Below are 14,633 nucleotides of genomic sequence, written 5' to 3'. Positions count from 1 at the left end.
TCTCTCTCTCTCTCTCTCTCTCTCTCTCTCTCTCTCTCTCTCTCTCTCTCTCTCTCTCTCTCTCTCTCAGAGACAGAGACGGAGAGAGCAACTGAACGAACGACGTCACAAAGGCCAAGGAATCTCTCCTCTGACGCAGGTCCGAGTCCTTCGCCGAGATGTGACAGGAAAGAGAAATGAAGGAATTTTGTTCCTTCTGCGACATGCGATGTTTTGAGTGCGTGTGGCGTTCTTCTTTCCTTTCTTCCATTCCTCACAGCTGATCATCATTATCCTCCTTCTCTTCCTCCTCCTCTTCCTCCCTCCTCCCTCCTCCTCTTCTTCCTCCCTCCTCCTCTTCCTCCTCTTCTTCCTCCCTCCTCCTCTTCCTCCCTCCTCTTCTCTTCTTCTTCTTCTTCTTCTTCTTCTTCTTCTTCTTCTTCCTCCCTCCTCCTCCTCCTCCTCCTCCTCCTCCTCCCCCCTCCTCCCCCTCCCCTACCCCTCTCCCTCCCCCTCCCCCACCTCCCTCCCCATGTTGTCTACTGTTGTTATTGATCATCCAATTAGTATTCGATTGTATAATAACCTTATCCTTAATCTTTGTTGAGGGTCCTGTGTGCATGGCGCTCTTTGTTTTTTGTTCTTTTTTATTTATTTTGATCGAGTTGAACTTTACTTGTCTGAGAATTGTTTGTTAAATGTTTTGTGAAATGTAATGTGTTTTATTCGAGTCAAGGGCACTTTGGTAGATAACTGCATTTCTTCCCAGTATAGACATCTACTTTATAACCATATTCATTAGAAAAATATCTATTCAATTATACTCATTGGAAATACGTTACGATGTTATAATGATGTAGTTATGCATTTTTTAGTTATATATTTAATTGAGCATTTAATCGTGTCATTAATACTCATCATAATCATGTTTGTTCTTCTCCCTCGACAGCGGAGTCCATGCGTGCACTGTTCGGCAAGGGGATCGTGCACCGAGACCTGAAGCCGCAGAACATCCTCCTGGCCCACGCCGGCAAGCCCAACCCAGCGCCGCAGCAGATTACACTCAAGATCGGTGAGTAGTGGGTTTGTGTTTGTGGGTTCAAGGGTTTTGTCATTTCGTTTTTTGTTTTGTTTTGTTTTGTTTCGTTTCGTGCATGGCGACGTATTTAAACGCGTTTTTTTGTCGTCTGCATTTCCAACCTGCGATAAGCCTTGAATATATACCAATACGTTTGTCAATATGCATAGTCCATGTACGTCCATAACCATGCATTCAAGGACATAAGCAAACCCATATAGTCATGCACATGCACTATAGATATATTGTAACACATACATATGTCTATAAGCATCCATGAATAAACACTAACTCACACATTCATGGACATCAGCAAGCGTTTTATTCATACCGTTCTTTCTTGCCCAAACATTCACCAAACCATTCGTTCATACCCCAACCGGTGCCGTACATACATATCCATGCACTCTAGAGACACACAGTAACCTACATGTTCATATTCATACATAGTCGACACTCGCAAACCCACGCATACATACCGACACATATGCGGACGAAACATAAACCGGCCCTAAAAGTACCCGCCTGGCCATGCGTACCCATTTTTGGCAAGGAACTGCCTAGCAACGTGAGTTATATAACGAATGGTACAGGAAATAGGGGGGGGGGGGGTTAGGGAGCCACTTCCCATCTGGACGTCCTAGAGAGGTTGGGGAAAATGGAAGGGGAGGAGGAGGAAGAAGAAGAAAAAGAAGAAGGAAGGGAAGGGAAGGGAGGGGAGTGGAGGGAGGGAAGGAAGGGGAAAGGGGAGGAGGAGGAGGAGGGGAAGGACGAGGGCAAGTCATTCGCCCTCTGTGTGACTCTTGCTCGAAGACTTGTGTAAGAAGGAAAAGCAAAGGAGTAGGTTTATCGAGGAGAATGGAGTAGAAGAGGACAAGCCGAAGAGAACGAGAGAAAGAGAGAGCGAGGGGAAAAAATGAAATACGGAGAGTCGACGCGGGTGACGGTAGTGTTGATGTTTTTTTATTATTATTTTGCACAAAAAAGCCAAAGGTGAAGGTTTTGCCCGGAAGGAAAATCCCCTTATTGACAACGAGAGACCGAGAAACCACGTGTTTTTTTTCCCAAACAGATTATTTTTGTTTGTTTATAATTCTCGGTTGCCATGTCTTCCCCCCCCCCCCTCCCCAGAATTCGGTCTCTAAATATTGTCAAGTTGTGGGTTGTTACTTGTTCCGGGTGTTGTGATGTGCCGAATTCCCCTCACACGGAGTTTTGTGTTGCCTGATGTTGCACACAGGGTTTGTTGTGCGTGATGTTGCACCGAGATGTGGCACCGTCATGCTGTTTACCTCACCACTCACCGGAGAAAATAATGAATCTTCTATTTTGTCTCCAGAGGCTGCATGGATGATAATATTATGGCGCCGCCGGCAAATCGTTTACAGATTGATGTATACGATCTGATATTGAATAATGGCGGTCAGAAAGTGTGCTTCGCATCAAAATGGGATTTCATGTGCGCAAACTATACGTTTTAGACCTCGGCATCATTTGTTTTCAAAGAGTGTATGTTTGTGTGACCTCTCCTTTTCTCTCTCTCTCCTTCTCTTCTCTCTCTTCTTCTCTCTCTCTCTCCTTCCTCTATTTCTCTCTCCTTCCTCTCTTTCTCTCTCTCTTCCTCTTCTTTCTTCTTTTCTCTCTTCTCTCTTTTCCTTCTCTCCTCTCTTCTTTCCTCTCTCTCTCTCTCTTCTTCCTCTCTCTCTTCTTTCCTCTCTCTCTCTCTCTCTCTTCCTCTCTCTCTCTCTCTTTCTCTCTCTCTTACTCTTTCCTCTCTCTCTCTTTCCTTTTCCTCTCTCTCTCTCTCTCTCTTTCCTCCTCTCTCTCTCCTCTCTCTCTCCTCTCTCTCTCTTCTCTCTCTCTCTGCTCTCTCTCTCTCTTTTTCCTCTCTGCTCTCTCTCTTTTTCCTCTCTCTCTGCTCTCTCTCTTTTTCCTCTCTCTCTCTCTCTCTCTCTCTCTCTCTCCTCTCTCTCTCTCTCTCTCTCTCTCTCTCTCTCCTTCGTCTCTCTCTCTCTCTCTCTGCTTCTCTGTGTGTGTGTGTGTGTGTGTGTGTGTGTGTGTGTATGTGTGTGTGTGTCTGGCTGGACGTGATCTGATACACTTTTCGTCTGAAGGGCGTGGGAAAAAAAGGAGAGGGACACAGAGCCAAGAGTATTTAAAGACGTGGAGTGGACACCGTGGCTGTTTTCGCAAGCGTCATCAGGAGGTCGTACGGTCCGCGAACGTCATGCGCAGCCTTGACCTATGTATAGATGTAGAGGAGAAAAAAAGAGAAGAGATGAGGAGAAACAGAGGTAGACAGGGAGGGAGGTATAAAACAAGTAAGCAGACAGACAGATATACAGAATATGTGAGTGCTTTTGCAAGCGATTGTGAAATTCAGACCTGGGCACTTTTTTTTATAGATTAGCCCACATAAAATGAGTATTAACAGAGAGAATGGAAATTATTCTCTCCTCATGGTTGTATTTCCTTTATTCTGCGTGAACATGTGCCTGTGTTCGGATTTTAGTTCATTGGGATAGTGGTTCACTGCTGGATAATTGGGGCAGAGGAAAAGAAGGTAGGAGGGCTCGTCAGAATGCACGCGAGGCAGACGTGGATTCAGCAGGACAGGCCAGCAGTTATGACACACTCGGGCTGGGCTTGCCTTCCTCGGCAGTCTGCTGGACGATAGGGTTTCTTAACATGTTCTCAACATGTGATGTTGCGGGGGGGGGGGGGAGCAAGTGAGTGAGCTAAACGAGGGAGTGAGAGCTAACGAGCGAATGAGTGAACTAAACGACAGAGAGACTAACGAGCAAGTGAGTGAGTTAAACGGGGGAGTGAGAGAGCTAACGAGCGAGTAAGCAAAGCGAGCGAGTGAGTGAAGAAAACGAGCGAGTTAGTGAGCTTACGAGCGAGTGAGAAAGCTAACGAGCGAGTGAGAGATCCAACGATGGAGTGAGTGAGCTAACGAACGAGCGAGTGATAGTGAATATAGTGAGTAGCTGAGTGAAAGAGTGTGGAAACTTATCTGAAGAAGCAGATAACTCAAGAATACGAAGTAAGCAGAAGAGATAGAGAATACCAGACTCAGGAAAAAGAAAATGCGCCGGGATTGGTCTGCACGAGGAGGCATTGGCGGTGGAAAAGTTCTGTTCGGAATATCGATGTCTTCAATGCGGTCAAGACAGTTCATCGCCACAGGAGGGGAAGGGAGAAGAGGAGAGGAAAAAGGAGAAGAGGAGGGAAGAGAAGAGAGGAAATGCAAGAAGAGAAGAGAGGAAATTCATGAAGAGTAGAGAGGAAATGCGAGAAGAGAAGAGAACTGAACTGAAGAGAAGGAAAGAGAAGAGAGAAGAGGAGAGGAGAGGATAGAGAATTTGGTCAAGAACTTGGCGCAACGGGAATGGGGGTGTAAGGAATTGGGACGGGGAAGGAGGTGGCGTGGAAAGGGCAGAGGTGAGGATTGACATGAATAAATGATTGTCTCGAAACTAGGACAATATCTTTATCGACGTATCTCGTCAACTCACCTGAGATTGTTGGAGACACCTGGCTAGAGGGGAGGAATGGGGTGGAGCGATGGGAAGAGATTGGGGGGAAAGGGAATAAGTAAGAAGGAAAGAGGATTATAGGGGAAAGAGGGAGGGTTGGGGGAGAGGTGAGGAGGGTGAAAAGGAGAGGAGAGGAGAGTAAGGAGGTAGAGGGTAAGGGGACATGTGTCTGTGTCGTGTCTCGGAAGATCGTGCTCCGGTTTAAGTCTTTGGTCGAGATCTACGACGTATGTCATCGAGGGCAGTGTATAAGGAACTGCGTGCCTTGTGTCTCTGTGGGCAGCTATGGACGGAAACTCCCCAGCGTGCGAGGGAGCTGCCGGGCCATCCAGCGCCAGACAGGAAGGTGCCGACCTGTTTACGGAAGGGCAGCGGCAGCCTGAGCTTCTCCCGCTGACATACCTGCCGGGGATCTGTGGGTTTGGAGGCTCGTGCAGCGAGGGCGAGGAATGTGCGAATTGCAAGTGTGAATTCTCCTCGCAGGAAGTTGCGTATCCGATAGGCATGTCTGTTTATAAAGCAAACCTCTTGAGATTAGAACACCCGCGAGCACTTGCCCGTTCTTTTTTGGACGCAGAGAGCTCTGTTCCTTGTGGCTCACGGTGAGGAGGAATGGGGGAAGGGAGGGGTAACGGGAGAGCATGATGTAAACAAGCTCAGCCCTGCAAGCACGTGGGCACCACGTGAGCTCTGCTTGGCTTACCGCAGCGGCCATTTGCTTGCCGAGGTTACAGGGATGGCGCTATTTATTTATATTGACTTGATGATGAGGCCTTGTGAGGCAGACGCACAGAAGGAGTTCGCCTTCTAGCCTGCGGGAGACCTTGGGGCTATTTTCGGCTGTTCTGCCCCTGGATAGTGCAATGATTCGCCAAGAAGACAGAAAGAAAGAGTCCCACTTATTATTATTAGAGCTATTCATATGTGGGTAATTTGCTAATTTACTCCAAACTGGTTGCGTGTTGATCCTTTTGCGTTGTAGTGCAGTTGTGGGTTGATTCATGTTAGGTTTGGGGAAGAGCAATTCATTCTCACTGTGTGTGTGTGTGTGTGTGTGTGTGTGTGTGTGTGTGTGTGTGTGTGTGTGTGTGTGTGTGTGTGTGTGTTTTGCGTCTTTGTGTCTGTCTTCCCGTCTGCATGTCTCTCCCTTCGTCTGTTTGTTTATCTCTGTTTGTCAGTATAGGTGCTGAATTGTTCAGCTTCATTCACTTCCTTGGTCGGCGCCATTGGCTGGATGAAGACTAGTTGTGTAACGCATCTGCTTTGTCTCAGCCACTTCCAGTATCTGGTTACCATGACTGGTTAGATCATCACACGGGACTCACTTTTACTCTTCTTGTTTGATTTTGTGCACCTTTTCTGACACATGCTTGCGGTGTTCTTCGTCCTCCAATGCAGTGAGGGTTTATATTTACCTGAGATGCAAAAACTCGGCTGTAGTTGTGTTGTGCAGGTAAATTGAGAGGGCAGCCTCAGCCTTCCGTGTACTGTCTTGTGCATGACGGCTCGTCTGTCAAGTTGTCAAGTGGGGGACGACAGTTATCTTCATGTTCTTTCTCACCATGTTTTATTATCTTTCTTGTTGTTGTGTGCCTTTTATTTCACGCCACTCACTCTTGGCGAGGCACCGATAGCTTTCATGAGTGAGATTCCCGTTCAGTGCCAGGCGGGAATCAACCTTGTGGCACTGTCGAACGGCGTAGGAACGAGCCTGCCTGACCCACAAACTGTGAGGGACGACAGGTGAAAGGGACAGCTGTTGTTGCCTCGCCGCCGTCGCCCGAACAGGTACGGGAAGCGCAGAGATTCGTGAATTCGCAGCGAAGAGATACCAGGAGAGAAGCCATGAGAGATGCCACGAGAATAAAGGCGCTTAGAGACTTTCTTGAATGGATTATCTCGTAACGTGACGTCGCTGGCAGGTCCTTGTTTGCATAAAATGAACAAGTTTGGAGACGGTTTTTGCGCTGTTAGTTGTAAGCTCGTTGCGTTCTATTGGATTAATAAACTCGGTAACAAATAAAAATTAAGCTTGATTTAACTTTATCTCGGACGAAAATTGCTTTGGTACAGACACGCCAGAGCTTGATTAAATCATGGATAAAATGATTCCGCTTCATTCTTCGAACTGAGAGCTGGAATTATGTAATGCTTTTACTAGCCTGTGGACCAGCTGCTACTAGCCTGTGGACCAGCTGCAAGTGACGTAGGTGTTCTATATTCACAAAGGAAAATTACGTTTCATGGCGATTCTTGGAATTATGCTCCAGTCTCACGAACAAATTTCTCTCCATGCCATAATCGAAATACACGTTTTGAATATAGGTATTGGGGTGAGAAAAGGTGAATATAGCAATCTTGTAAGCGAAGTTAATATTGAGATCTTTTCCTGTTGATTAGAATAGATAGACATTCAACACACGTATGCAACAGTCGCTTTGAGGACTTGCACAGCACTCCGACTTGAAAGTAATGTTTGTTAAAGCATGATTTTATCTGGCGTGTCCGCTATGGTTGGAATATTGATCGGAAAGAGTGTAGCTAGTCGCGTAAACTCATTTCTTCTAGTTACGCCACACATACGCGTTTATAATAGTCTTGATGTTTAAAGATAAGGCATACAAGTCTTCGGAAACTCGGTCTCTTCGTCGGGAATAGTACGAGATATTTTTATCGCATGTGACTATTGGTAATGGTGACAGCGAGTAATATCTGATTCCTGCCGTATTTTTTGGTAGTTGCGTGACATGGTGTTATCAGGTCCCGTAGTCATCGACTAAAGGGTCTTTGCGCCATATGCGTCACGTTTGTTTATGTTTTTATTCCGGGAACACGTTGACTTTCAGGTAAGCATTGTGGCCTTCCAGCTTATGCCTGGAGTTCTCGTGTTCATTGGGCCTCTCGCAATGTGTAGAAAGCTTGCTGACCTCTCGATAGGTATTCAGGTCCCAGGAGCCTCTTTCAGGGAGAGTTGCGGGGAGAGGGAGGAAGAAAACCGTAGCATCACCGGGTGGGGTGGGGAGGGGGTTGGAGACTAGAGGAGGAGCAAGATTCTGCCGGGGTTTCGTCATGCAGTTCGGGCGCCGTGCAGGTCGGCCCCGCTCCAGCTGGGACTCGCCGAACGATAACTTTCGGCAGCCGGTGAAAGCCAGATCTGAGTGGAAAGCGCCAATGTTTTTTTGTTCGAGTTTCAAAATTTCTATTGCGTGCCGTTTTGTCTCGTTCGGGTTAACGAATTTCCGCCAATGGTGTGATTGCAGGTCGGTGGTTTTGTATCGTGAGTGGTGTGGAAGCGACTTTGATCTCGAGAGGAAAGCACTGGCAAGGGACTAAGCACAGCGAGTGAGCGATACTTTGCGGAGAGACGCAAGTGGTGCCGAGCTGTCTGGCGGGTCGGACTGGTTTCCATGCCCGGGAGCGCTTTCTATCTTGGATTCTGTTCTGCGAATTATCATACATTTAGAATTGCAGATATAGGTAGTATTGAACGCTCCGATTCTGCAGGTATTTGTAGCCTGATGGATATTGTGTCTTGGCATAGAGTAGGGCAGGTGGACTTTGGAAATAACTGTATCTCGCATAGCCATAGATACTAGGCAATACTCTTTCCCCCAGTCAGTCATAAGATACATTAAAACTATTCACTTCGTTGGTACCCTTAGACCTCATAAGTGCACCTGATGTCACGACTTAGGTTTTAATCGGTCAGTCCGCAATTGCAAAGGTTGGCGACGCGTGGCAACTCTTCCTTCACCCTCGGGCCTCGCCGTCCGTCGCTGCCTCAGTACCTCGTCTGCCTTAAGAGTGAGTAGTAATGTCGGTCGTCCTCTCTCGGTGAACGGACCCAGTGCTCGTGTTTTATGCAGTGATATTTTTTTCTTTCGAAGTATGGAAGACTCTACGGTGGATTTAGAGGTTGTGCAGTGCTTAGTGATTATAGACTGTATGTGATTGGATTTTCATACGAAAGGGAGGAAAGACTGAAATACGTAACTTTTGTCAACATTAATGATGATGAACCTATGTTGACCTGAATGATTTCAGTGAAAGAAAAACTAAAATCCTTTATACTTGCCCATCAAGTATAATTTTAGACATTGCAAAATTAGTGCTGCTAAAAGTTACCGATTCATAATGATACCAGTTTAGAAAAAGAGGCAAACTAATTGAAACGATTAAGAAAAAAAGAAAGAAAGAAAAAAAAACTAAATATACCTTGACGGAACGGAAACCTACTGAATGGAGAGTACATCCCTTCATCCAATTATAGTGAGAGAAAGCAAGGTCGATTTAGTACCAAATAGTGAATTAAAAGCAGGAGGGAGGGGGCGGGTGGGTTGGGTGGCAGGAAAAGGGTCCACTATCCTTTGTTGAGTCCGGGGTTCAAGGTTTTAAAACATGTCCCTGTAAATTGAAGTTGTTGTTTTTTTATTACTAAGCATTTAAGTTATTCTGAAGTGATTTTTTTGTATGTGCGAATGATTCGGATTATACTACCGGTATTATTTTTAGCGAAATGTTGGTCCAGTGCGGTGCAAGTTGCGAGGAATGAGCTGGCGTGCTAAGGGAACAAAGTACCATTATTCTTGGAAGGAATTTGTGAGTAGCTTTCTCAAAGGAGGATCAAAAGGTCTTAAAAAGTCTAGTCTGTCCTTTAGAAACAAAAGAAGAATTGAGAAGCGCTGTGCAACTGCCAGGGAGCCTTGCAAGCAACTATCCGAGCAAGTTCAGCGGGCTAGGTAACCGAGGCCACAGTCCGGTATTTATAGGCCAGCTTGAAAACGAGGGAGAAGATTTGAAAACTTTATTTTGCTGCTCTTTTCTCTTTCTCCCCTCCCCTGCATTTTCAACCCCCCTTTTCTTTCTCTCTCTCTCTCTCTCCCTCTCTTTCTCCCTCTCCCTCTCCCTCTCTCTCTCTCTCCCTCTCTCTCTCTCCCTCTCTCTCTCCCTCCCTCCATCCCTCCTGCTTGCTTGCCTGCCTGTCTCAAAATCACTTCCATGTGCCAGCTGTTATGCATATGATGTAAACTTGCACTTGTTGGCATTAACAGTGGTATGTGTTTTGGAGTTTGATCTTTTCGTCTAGAGCGCGATATTTAATTAGAGGAAAGACCTTGAATCTGTGAGGGTTTATCCTTGCCAAGACTCTTGAGTGTGTCTCCAAACGTGCTTGCATGACATTGAAAAGCGGTGTGTGTGTGTGTATATATATATCGACATTATTTTTTTCAGAAATATTTTAAGATGATGCGTGGTGGGTGTGACGTTGCAAAGAACCAAAGAAAAGACATTGTAGATATTTATTAAGTGAATAAAAGAGGAATATTGGGAATATATAGTGAATATTCAATAAGAAACTGAGAATGTCCTGTTATACACTGCCTGCCAAAGTAGTCGAAAGTTGGAATAAAGAAGAAAAATTGGCTTGTCCAGAGGACTTTCTCACGAGGCCTGAGTGTAAGTGTTCAAAGGGTCTGCTACTTTCTTCTTGAGTTATACGTTCTGCTTAGTGAGGTTATAACTTTTTATTACATGTTTTTAGTATTTTCTTGTATATCAGCATGCTTATCCATATATGACAAGAACACTGGCGCGGGCACACGCTCGCGCGCGCACACACATACACATACACACACACACACACACACACACACACACACCCACTCACTCAACCACCCATCCACCCATCCATCCACCCACCCACCCACTCACTCAACCACCCATCCACCCACCCATCCACCCACCCACCCACTCACTCAACCACCCATCCATCCACCCACCCACCCACCCACTCACTCACACCACCACCATCCACCCATCCATCCACTCCACACACACCCTCACCCACCTCACTCAACCACCCATCCACCCACCCACCCACTCACTCAACCACCCATCCACCCACCCACTCACTCAACCACCCATCATCCATCCATCCACCCACCCACCCACCCACCCACTCACTCAACCACCCATCCATCCACCCACCCATCCACCCACTCCACCCACCCACCACCCACCCATCACCTACCCACCCATCCACCCACCCACCCACCCTACTCACACTCCTAACTCACATCACTCACTCACCACCATCACTCACTCACTCACTCACCACTCACCCCCACACTCACACACACACACACACACACACACACACACACACACACACACACACACACACACACACACACACACACACACACAAAATCTCTCTCTCACTCACTCACATACTCACTCTTTATTTTTTATGGTTTTGGGACTCTTGATAGATATTACCTTTTGACCTACTTTTGTTCAAGTTAGAATTTGAAAGATTTATCTTTATACATGTATTTCTACAAATATACATGATGTCCATATCCATATATCCATAGAGACATGTATTATGGATCTACAAAAGTAAAAATTCCCTATATATCCATTATTGACACTGAACTAGCTGTAGCTGTTCACATGCAAGTTGTTTCTCTATGTCTCACTGCTATCTTCTTTCTTACAGCTGATTTTGGGTTTGCAAGATTCCTACAAGATGGAGTAATGGCAGCCACACTCTGTGGGTCCCCTATGTACATGGCTCCTGAAGTCATTATGTCGCTGCAGTATGATGCCAAAGCTGACCTTTGGTCACTCGGAACAATAGTATTCCAGTGCCTGACTGGAAAGGCACCATTTCAAGCCCAGACTCCACAGGCTTTAAAACAGTTTTATGAAAAGAATGCAAATTTAGCTCCAAGGTTGGTATCGAGGTAACTGCTTGCATTAAGTACAGCTAACTAATTGTTGTCTATATATACAATAATCATTTATTATTTTGTTTTTGATTATTTTTTCAAGAGATTACATGTGAGGTATAGGCATTTCATTGGCAGATGACTCAACCAAATATTCTTTGCAGAATACCTCCTGGTACATCACCAGAGTTAGTAGATCTCCTGATGGGACTGCTGAAGAGAAATGCTAAAGACAGGATGGAGTTTGAAACCTTCTTCAATCATCCCTTCATCCGCATGGTAGATTCTTCAGCACAGAAACCTTCCGTAGCAACTGGCTCTCCGTCTGTGCCTGTACGTTCGCCCTCACCTGCCCCCGCAACTACGCCCAAGCCCGTCAGTCGTGGAGGGGCATATGCCCATCATACACAACCTTCCCCCAGTCCTCCAGTTGGTAAGTATAACTCTTATAATGAATCTTTTGATTTATGTGGTATGTTTATATTTATTCATTATTTATGTAGATAATGACTTTAAATATACATAACAAATAGGTTTCTGCAAAACAGGTAACCTTCCACCATCTCCTGAGGAACTTCGTATGAGTGTTGATCAACGTAGTGCCGGCGACTTACCCCCAGCCTCCCCAGCTAGTGCCACCACCACTCTTCCCAGACCTACCCCAGTGCCCAGAGCAAACAATGCTCCAGCCCCAGAAGAGGCTGAGGACTTTGTGATGGTGCCAGCTCAACTGCCAAGTGAGCCTGAACCTTCTAGAGGTGCACAAGGGTAAGGCACTTCTCCTGTGTCTGGAGCAATATATTCTTTGCCCTAATGTATGGTATCTATAATCATCTATGACTTTTGCAAGATCATTTGTTATTGTGGAGTTGCTTATGTAATGCATATTTCAGGTGGGGTGGTCGTACATTATCCAAGCCTGGAGGAGGTATAATGTACCAGAAAAACCAACCCCAGTATGGCCCTCTAACTCCCCAGGTGCCCACATCACCCCGGCCCTCACACCTCCCAGTGCAAGGTCAGTCTTAGTGATCATACTATGTGGATTTTCAACTCACTCACTCTCTCTATCTCTCAAATTTATTTTGGTATTTTATTGTTCTACATTGTTTGCAGTGTTGTAGAAGTAACATACCTCATCACAGTTTCTTCACACATTTGATTTTAACTATTAATTTTTCTTTGCAAGTTTGTTCATTTTAAAATTGCTTATATTTTACCTGAATGCAAGTAAATGATGATCATATCTTATATCAGGTGGAAGCAGTGGCAGCACACACTCAAGCAGCAGTAGTGAGTCATGCCGGTCTGGAGAGCCCGTTCCTGTGCCATCTCAGAGAGCCACCTTCCACCAGATGACCTCCTCAGGATCTTCAGACCAAATATCTGCCACACTGCAACCTGAATCTCCCAGACACCATGGTATTCCTACCAACAGACCATCACCACCTCCTCGTTCGCAGCCCATCAACATGCGGAGGGTGTCTGATCATAGAGCCCCCGATGTTGCTTCCTTGTCTCCACCAGCTGTAAGTTGACTACATTTTATTTTGCTTTTGTTTTAGGAATATCTATTTGAATCTTGTTTGTGATGCATGCTACTTTTATACTTTAATACAGATTTGCCTAATTTTTATTGTAATTGTGTTCTAGGTCCAGTTCACAATAGGCACACCTCCTATGGGTGGGCGCCGGAGATCCACATCAGGAAGCTCCTATTCCACTACACCTCCAACCACTGCTGCTGCTGCAGGTATTTTAAATCTTCTGCACCCAGACTGAGTGTGGTTGCTTAAGAACATTGTAAATGGTTAAGATAATATGTCCCACTAGTCCTTGGTTTTATGTGTTATGTACTTTGCTCAGTTTAAGGTATAGTATTGCAGGTACATGGCTCTGGTGTTGTAATTTATTGAAAAAAAATTGTTGGCAATCATTTGTGAATTTAAATTGGTTGTAGATAATTGTGTAATTTTGTTTTGGTTTTGCTGTATGGTAAGTAGAATATTACCATCATATGAGCTATATTTAGCTTTTTTGTTTGCCAAGGATGAAAAGAAAGGAAATGTGGAGGCTTTTGCTATTTTATTCCTTTTTTTTTTCTTTTTTTTTCGTGGTGACTATACTAATTTTAAGCACTTGAGTAAATGTTTGTTGTGTGGTAATAGTAGCTTTGTCATGCTGCAGGTAACAACCAGGTGGTCCCAGGTGGGCGCCTCACTCCCACCAACTCTCCTTTGCGCCAGTCTGGACGACGTACACCTCCCCACTTGCCTCCCCAAATGTTCTCAGCTCCCCCTGTGCTGCCCCCCATCTTGGGCTCTCCCACAAAACTAGGGCTTGGTCAGGATAACCCTGCTGGCGACATCTGTGGCAACACCACCCTCACTGCCCCGCACCGTGCTATTACACTTCCTGAAATGACCTCTGTATCACGTGACCCCTTTACTGGTCAGTACAGCTTCTTCCTCACCTTTTTTTCTTTTGTTTGTCATTACTTTTGATTCTTTTTGTCATTCAGTGTTTGGTTTGCTTTAACTGCGCTTTAAGGCATTGTTATTATTTTGTCCTATTAAATCTTGAAATTTGTTTGAATGAAGACTTTTAACAGTAATAGGTAAGCTCCAGTTCTACACAATATCTTACCTATTGGTATGCTTTCAGGAGGGTCCCAAGAAATGAGTGTAGATGGCAGTGGACTCCAGCGATCCCGCACAGAGTCGCACCTCCTGGAGTGGCAAGCACAGGCACCCAGTCCACCACATCCTGGCAGACAGCTGGTTCAGTATGGTCAATCTGCACCTGCTTTTCTCTTGCAAGGGACAGCCCAGGCTGAGGGAGATGATACGGTTGCCTTCTATGCTCCACCATTGCACCAGGAAACCCTTATGGAGGTAATGTTTGGTTTTATGGAATTTAAAAGGCATTTTCTGTGGAAACAAGTGTACTCATACTAGGTTTGATTAGTAGACCAAAGAAAAAAAAATATATACTGAACTTTAATTTTCAGCGAGAGCACAATGAGACGCTGGCTAAGCTGAACTTCGTTTTGGCTTTGGTTGATTGTATCCTTGAATTGGCTCGCTCTCGAGCAGCACCTATCACTGCCTTACGACAGAATGCAGCTATGAGAGATTCTGTGTCAGGTAAGGGAAGCAGATTGTGAAGAGTACATTTAGCTCCTATTTGCCTTGAAATCTGTTACATTACTGCTAAATAGTACTTTTAATTCTATCACCACTTAATCCATGTTTATAAACATGAACAAATGGATATAGTAGACAAATCAACCATATGTATTGA

General features: G+C 45.3%; 1 protein-coding gene across 1 annotated transcript in view; it reads left to right on the top strand.

Moving 5' to 3' along the window:
* Positions 1-14,633, top strand: part of LOC119576735 (serine/threonine-protein kinase unc-51-like) — a 96,182-nt gene that overhangs the window by 80,213 nt on the left and 1,336 nt on the right. The window contains exons 6-15 of the mRNA XM_037924379.1: positions 929-1,051; positions 11,099-11,333; positions 11,495-11,763; positions 11,879-12,098; positions 12,224-12,348; positions 12,588-12,859; positions 12,984-13,083; positions 13,518-13,781; positions 13,995-14,224; positions 14,341-14,476. Coding sequence (XP_037780307.1) covers positions 929-1,051; positions 11,099-11,333; positions 11,495-11,763; positions 11,879-12,098; positions 12,224-12,348; positions 12,588-12,859; positions 12,984-13,083; positions 13,518-13,781; positions 13,995-14,224; positions 14,341-14,476 — 1,974 coding nt within the window. The remainder of the gene's footprint in view (positions 1-928; positions 1,052-11,098; positions 11,334-11,494; positions 11,764-11,878; positions 12,099-12,223; positions 12,349-12,587; positions 12,860-12,983; positions 13,084-13,517; positions 13,782-13,994; positions 14,225-14,340; positions 14,477-14,633) is intronic.

The sequence above is a fragment of the Penaeus monodon genome, chromosome 9, assembly GCF_015228065.2.
Source record: "Penaeus monodon isolate SGIC_2016 chromosome 9, NSTDA_Pmon_1, whole genome shotgun sequence".
NCBI classification, from domain to species: domain Eukaryota; kingdom Metazoa; phylum Arthropoda; class Malacostraca; order Decapoda; family Penaeidae; genus Penaeus; species Penaeus monodon.
The sequence above is the reverse complement of the archived record's forward strand: the minus strand, read 5'-3'. Positions and strand labels throughout refer to the sequence as shown.